Here is a 6,676-nt window from a genome sequence, read left to right as displayed (position 1 = left end):
TTATCATTGGAAAGACCACTCCGATCTCTCAGGATGATGCGCAGGGCCAATCTGCACGTTATACAAGACGTGATCACAGCATAAGCTTACGTCATAGTGAAACAGGAATTGTGATCAAGTAAGTTTTACCAAATGTTCTTTACTCTATTTCATATTGGCCTGCATTATGGAAGTTTAATGTGTCTCAGATGTTTGGAAACAAAATCATCTTTAACGTGCCTTGTTTTTATTATCTTTGTTTCTGCATTTGGGAAGGATCTGCAGTCCCCGTGTCTTTATCAATAAATGATTTTCCATCTGAAAAGAAGGACACATTGAGCGTAGGAGGAGGGGGACAATTATGAAATTTGAATCTTAGATGGGAGGAAAAAATCATGTCTACATCTGAAGTGTGATGGTCTAATACTATAACTATGAAAGTTGGATGGGAGGGAAAAATCATATTTACACTTGAAGTGCGATGATCTAATCTAAATTACCTAAAAGTTGAATCTCTTAGCATGGTTTTGCACGCTCATGGACCTTGTTTGTTCTGTAGGTTCTGCTGACAACAAATGCTGATGGGTTGAGATTTGTAAAGTGCGGGTGAGATCCGTTCGGATACCACAGATTGGTGACAAATTCAGTAGTAGACATGGTCAGAAGGGGACTGTTGGAATGACTTATACCCAAGAAGACATGCCATGGACTGTGGAAGGCATCACACCTGATATCATTGTCAATCCACATGCTATTCCTTCTCGAATGACGATTGGTCAGCTTATTGAGTGTATCATGGGAAGGTTGCTGCTCACATGGGAAAAAGAAGGAGATGCTACACCTTTTACAGATGTTACTGTAAGTAACTTCCTCTCATCACGGCTTTATCCAGTGTGGCTGATTGGAACTCGCCATCCCCCCCCCCCCCCCCCAAAAAAAAAAACCAAAAAAAAAATAAAAAAAAAAAAATAATAATGCCTTGTTATGTAGCCAATATATACGAAGACTAGGTTGATCACCTGTGCTGACGTTCTAGCTACAGGGGCATCAGTCTGAGATGGTGGATGGAAATATATATCCTTAACAAGAGCTTTGGTTGCAATAACGCAATTAGTATTTTTTTTCTTTTGTTTTTATTTATTTTTGGTTCATCCTGTAGGGTTATCATCTTAATTTTTTATCTTTGATTGTGGATATGGGTAACTGGCACTAATTTAGGGTCAATGGGTTTCTTGCAAAAGGGATAAAAATTGCAGTGCTTGTCTCCCTTTTATGGTCTCCATCTTTTTTCTTGACTAGGAGAGATTACTGAGTTAACCTTAAATATATTTCCTCTAACTACTGTCCAGGTGACAATATCAGCAAAGCTCTACATAAATGTGGATATCAAATGCGTGGTTTTGAGACCATGTATAATGGTCACACAGGCAGGCGTCTAACTGCCATGATTTTCCTTGGCCCCACATATTACCAAAGACTGAAACACATGGTTGATGACAAGATACATTCACGTGGCCGAGGTCCTGTGCAGATCCTCACAAGGCAGCCTGCAGAAGGGCGATCTCGTGATGGAGGTCTCCGATTTGGAGAGATGGAACGAGATTGCATGATAGCCCACGGTGCTGCACACTTCCTAAAGGAGAGATTATTTGATCAAAGTGATGCATATAGAGTCCATGTTTGTGAACGTTGTGGTTTGATAGCCATCGCAAATCTTAAGAAGAATTCTTTTGAATGCAGAGGCTGCAAGAACAAAACTGACGTTGTTCAGGTCGATAACACTATCTGTTGTGCTGGTCTATTACATAACATTTTTTTCATTAATTTTTATCATGTCAATACATGTCCCAGCGCTGAAATATTGACATCATGCTGTTGCCGCTGCTGATTTTGCACACAGGTTTACATTCCTTATGCTTGTAAGCTACTTTTCCAAGAGCTAATGGCTATGGCCATAGCCCCAAGAATGCTGACGAAGGATATTAAATCCTCCAAAGATCAAAAGAAGAAAGGAGCCTGAGATGGATGTTCAGCGAGGCTGCTAGTCTTTGATTGACACTCTGGCTGACTATGATAATGGGTTTTATGCTAGAACGGAGATGAAATTGGGTTTTGGTATGAAGACTTGCTCTGCTGGCCAAGGGGGAAAAAAATAGCAGGACTCATTTTTGTTGTATTTTTATTTCATCGTCTCCTAGTTATCTTGGCTGAAGTGGAACTTAACAACGCGAGCAGAGAGCAATGAGTTTAAGGCTTGTACAGATTAATGTATTGTTTGATATGAAGAGAAGGGAAAAGAACTAGGGCATTGACTAGTTTTTTGAGTGTATTTTTTGTAGTATGAACAAATATGGAATTAAGGGAATATTTACAAAGGACCTCTTCATTATCCGTCAAGCAGTCTGCGGAAATGAAGCGGAGGGAAACCGTTGAGTATCTTATTCTGTTCTCTTCCTCTCTACTCGTCTTGGTTTTTGATTTTCCTTTTTGGTTTTGTGGTTTTTGCGTTGCAAGGTATTTTGTTAGCCAGAGTTCACATCTCATTTACCCTATTTCATATACTTTTATTTGAAATGACATTGTTTTTCATATGCTCAGGAAATTTGACCAAGGTATTACAAGTTAAAAGGTGTAAAGAAAGCTGTGACCATGCTCTAGCTTAGTTACTTGTCGCGAATTTATGCGTAGGAATTTGGACGTTTTTCTATTTTTAGTTTGTTATAATCTAATTTTGTACTCTTTTAGTCTTTAATATAAGATCTATTTAACTAATTTGATTAGATTAAAGAAGTTAGGTTAGTTAATTATAAAAAATATGACATAGTTTTTTTAGAGTATCATAATCATCTTTTTTTAATATCTTTTTTTTTTACTTAATTATGATTGAGAGAGTATTCATAGAGATAATTTAGAAAAAATTTAAAAAAATAATAAATAAGTCTTATATTTATGATCAAAATTAACTCAATAATTAGATCCTATATTAAATATTAGAAGAGTACTTATTGTATGCTTGCATCGTTCGAGTAATGAGTGCTAAGATATTTACTTGCACATTCAAGTGGCCGAATAATGTCAACTTCTGTAACATCCTTAAAAATATTTCGAACCGTCTCTCTAAACGGAATTCGCACTGAATAAATTATTTTATTTTTTATTGTAAACACATTCTATGTTCTTCCACACGATTATTTGAATTAGTAGTTGTGGAAAGTATAAATAGCATAACGGAATTACAAGTATCATTGCAGCTCTTATAGGGATAGGTGTTGCAAATAATTGCAAAGGAGAGCACCATTAAGAGCATTGCCGTAACAACCTATAATCATCCATATCGTTGCTTTCACCCGTTAAAGGCCTTCAACACTTCAAAAGGGTTCCAATTTCATCACGCTTTAGACAAACATGATCTGAAGTCAACTCTATAATAATAAGGTCTATGTTAGAAGGGAAAGGCTGACTCGTATTGCCATTCTAATAAAGGACTGGAACTTCATCGATACCATTAACTTACACTACATTTGAACATTACTGACAAGTTTCAAGCTCGTAAAATTGAAGCCACTAAACAAACTTAATGGAAATGACACTCAATAAAACAGAAAATGAAACTTCAATCCTTGGAATGTGAAGATGATGGCACATCAATTAATTGGAAACCTGTTTTGATGGGATAATCGTACGTATCTCGGAGGATTTACAGTGATTGGCATTCTGTAGTACGATGTAAGTGAAGAAGATATTGCAGCCTTGAAAGATGTTCAAGGCTTGCAAGCAATCCCTCCATGGCAGTTCCACCAAGCTTATGCTTCCCAGAAGTAGAATACAGACAACTATTGTTCAGCCTTAGCTCTTCTAAAGATCACAAACTATCTAGTGGAAAACGTAGATGTGATGCGCCAAAAGGCATGCAACCTCCATCACTATGTCTTCCAAGAGATCTCGAGCCATCTCAGAATGTTCAGAAGTTTCAACAAAGTTTTGCAGCAATCCAGATAGAATGGTTAATTTCATTCAAATGCCCAATGAACGAGGGAAATTCATAGATAGCTGTCCTAATTCAGTTCCACTGTATCATATACTCTTATGCCAGTGAAAATTCCGAGTCTTGAGAGTTCAGAGAGAGGGAGGGAGACAATGATTGAAATATGCTTCTTTATGATATATGGCATTGGAAACATGGGGAGCTCTTCTCTGAATTTCCCAGGCTCATGTTCCTGGAAATTCGAAAACAATCAAGTAAAAGATCATATCAAATGGCTTCTCAGAAGGTTCTTTTGGCTCTTAAATGAATAGAAAACTGAACAAAAGTACCAACATATATACTTGGACCACATGCCAAATGTTTTCTGACGCAGCTATTTGGCAACTCAGGCATAAACAAGATTTCAGCCAAAAATATGCTTATCGCAATAACATCAAAAGGAAAATTTTCCCAACGAAGTTATCTTATTTCTTCCAGAATGACTCAATGCCTTGAAAAGATGCTAGCCATTCTCTTCATGCTTAGAGTTATAATCAGAAGAAATATTGGCTTGTGCACCAAGAATAGTCAAATATAGCTCTTCAACTTTTGACACATCAAGAGCTGTGCCTTCAATAACCTTGGTACGCTGTCAATCAAAATCATAATTCAAAACAGGATTAAATAAAGCATTCCAGCATTTAAATGTTTCTAATGAAAATAGTTGATATAAATTTGACTCTTACCATGTACTTGATAAATATCTTCAAGATTCCATAAACAGCTATGTTTTACAAGATTTCCATAGATTTCCCAGGAATGTCGTCTCAGTCAATTTCTTGTATCAACTCATGCAGTGATATGGTTGACTCGTAAAAATAAGACACTTAACAACTCACTTAATTCACTTCTTGAATTAAGTCATGCATTTATTTAATTCATTTCTTGAATTAAGTCATGCATTTATTCAACCAATTCTTTGAAAACAGGTACAAGTCCTTTTCTTTGTGAACATGTTACTCCACCCAACCCGTTTCTTCTATCGAGTCATGCATTGCTACAATTAATTTTGAAAAATAGATAAAGTTAAAAAGGCTTTGTCTTAGTTAACCAATTACCTTTTCAACTAGCTCAAGACATTATTTTGAATTAAAACATGCATCAATGCAATTCATTTCAAAAAAATGATTAGAAAAGCTTTAATATAAACTCAAAACTATTTCTTGTATCAAGTCATGCATTGACTCAATTCATTTCTTCACAATAGTTAAAAGAGATTTATCTTGAAAAATTTTTAATCTACTCCAGCTCTTTTAACTGTGAAAAAAAATATATCTGCACAACCTAATCCATCAAAACTCACTTTCAATGCATACTAACTTATTACACAAAAAATAGTTTTGAGCTTTTCCAATTGGCTTTCCCATTCATTTTTTTCTTACATTGAAAAGAAAAAGTCAAATTTCTAAAGCTAATGGAAGGCCATTAGCATATCTCATTGACTTTCTCTTATAGTTATCTGTCAAGATAACTATGAATTCTTTTTTCTGATTCCACCCATTCTTAAACTCCAACTGCTCGTGACCTAATAATGATTGTCGATGTGCATGTTGTTTGTTAAGATCCATAGCATCCAACTTCGTCAACCCTAGAGGGACAGTTTCTTCTATTACGCCTCTGCACATGAAAAACGTCAAAATATAAAATTAATAGTGTCACCTATCTTAAAATATCTTCTATAACCAAAAAAAAAAAAAAACTTTTCATCCGCACAAAATAATTCTTTTTCCATTTAAAATACGCTTTTTAAGAGTCATTCCTGCTATCCTTCCTCTTCATCAAACGACTATCCACGCACCCATAATTAATCAGATATGCATCTATAATTACCAAATAATGCAGGACTTATCTAACCTTCAAGTGAAATGTAATTTAGCTAGTGCTAACTCAAATGTAAAAACAAAAGTAATATTGAACAAGTGATTTAAATGAGCTGTATCTCCTAATTAGAGTACCTCTTGAGATTCCTCTTTTTCTGTTCTGCGGATTCCACCTGGTAACTGCCTATCTTCTTCCTTACATCTGACCGGTATGTCTCATGCGCCATGAAGATAATAAGATCTCGCCGATGATCTGAAGAATACCGAAGAATTTTGACAAGCTTGTTCAAGAACCATGCGGGAGACTCAGAGTTACTAGAGAAGATGGCGAGGAAAAAAGCTGAGTCTACAGCAACCTCAGGAGGCGATGAGCACAGCTGATTGTCCCCTGGTTCGAATCTGTTTTGGCAAATAGCAACTTGAAGTATCCTCATCTCTGGCGATTTGGACGCGTACGGAGCCGATTCGATGGATAAGTTCAGCTTGACCGCCGTCGAGATTCGATCTCTTAGAAACCTTAAGATTCATCAATGTCCACCTACTGCCTCACCTCGTTGAAAGCTTTATGGGGAAGACTGTATTATGATTTTGATCAAAACATCTTTGCTTAAGCCTTAAAAATCAACGCCAAAAGTAGCCAACCAGCTTCTGTTCCCCTCTTTTTACTTTTTTTTCCTTGATTGAATGTTCCCATTGGTTGCCCTTGGAAATTACCAGATGACAAAATAAAAGATCCGGCCCAATTATCGAACTTTTTATCTTTTGGGCCCAGGCAGCATCCCCAGCATACCCATGCCTTTTTCCCCTTAACAAAAAAAATTTACTTACCAATAAGAGTTGATCCAGTTCATAA

General features: G+C 36.3%; 2 protein-coding genes across 4 annotated transcripts; one reads left to right on the top strand and one right to left on the bottom strand.

The window, feature by feature from the left end:
* The first annotated feature begins 562 nt into the window (after nucleotides 1-562).
* On the top strand, nucleotides 563-2,420 carry LOC114711549 (DNA-directed RNA polymerase II subunit RPB2-like). The gene is made up of 3 exons (XM_028895956.1): nucleotides 563-837; nucleotides 1,329-1,750; nucleotides 1,880-2,420. The coding sequence occupies exons 1-3, from the start codon at nucleotides 795-797 to the stop codon at nucleotides 1,997-1,999; spliced, it is 585 nt and encodes a 194-aa protein (XP_028751789.1). The 5' UTR covers nucleotides 563-794; the 3' UTR covers nucleotides 2,000-2,420.
* Nucleotides 2,421-3,385: 965 nt separating this feature from the next.
* On the bottom strand, nucleotides 3,386-6,450 carry LOC114711565 (uncharacterized). Of its 3 annotated transcripts, XM_028895976.1 has the most exons (3): nucleotides 5,959-6,438; nucleotides 4,690-5,620; nucleotides 3,425-4,592 (listed from the first exon to the last, which is right to left on the bottom strand). In XM_028895976.1, exons 1-2 carry the CDS (start codon nucleotides 6,255-6,257, stop codon nucleotides 5,401-5,403), a joined length of 519 nt encoding a protein of 172 aa, XP_028751809.1. In that variant the 5' UTR covers nucleotides 6,258-6,438; the 3' UTR covers nucleotides 3,425-4,592; nucleotides 4,690-5,400. The 3 variants fall into 3 exon arrangements, with proteins under 3 accessions (XP_028751825.1, XP_028751809.1, XP_028751817.1); XM_028895992.1 differs by lacking the exon at nucleotides 4,690-5,620 and having other exon boundaries at nucleotides 3,386-4,196; nucleotides 5,959-6,450; XM_028895984.1 differs by lacking the exon at nucleotides 4,690-5,620 and having other exon boundaries at nucleotides 5,959-6,447.
* Between the last annotated feature and the right edge of the window lie 226 nt (nucleotides 6,451-6,676).

This window comes from Neltuma alba, unplaced genomic scaffold (genome assembly GCF_004799145.2).
Source record: "Neltuma alba isolate B1F8T4 unplaced genomic scaffold, ASM479914v2 tig00001787_pilon, whole genome shotgun sequence".
Lineage (NCBI taxonomy): Eukaryota > Viridiplantae > Streptophyta > Magnoliopsida > Fabales > Fabaceae > Neltuma > Neltuma alba.
This window is presented reverse-complemented; position numbering and strand designations above follow the sequence as displayed.

Excerpts from the sequence above, each read along its gene's own strand:
- LOC114711549 (XM_028895956.1), top strand. The coding sequence starts at position 795 with ATGGGAAAAAGAAGGAGATGCTACACCTTTTACAGATGTTACT. Across the intron at positions 838-1,328 it reads CACCTTTTACAGATGTTACT|GTGACAATATCAGCAAAGCT; the intron begins GTAAGTAACTTC and ends ACTACTGTCCAG. Across the intron at positions 1,751-1,879 it reads ACAAAACTGACGTTGTTCAG|GTTTACATTCCTTATGCTTG; the intron begins GTCGATAACACT and ends TTTTGCACACAG.
- LOC114711565 (XM_028895976.1), bottom strand. The coding sequence starts at position 6,257 with ATGAGGATACTTCAAGTTGCTATTTGCCAAAACAGATTCGAACCAGGG. Across the intron at positions 5,621-5,958 it reads AAAAAGAGGAATCTCAAGAG|AGGCGTAATAGAAGAAACTG; the intron begins GTACTCTAATTA and ends TTTCATGTGCAG.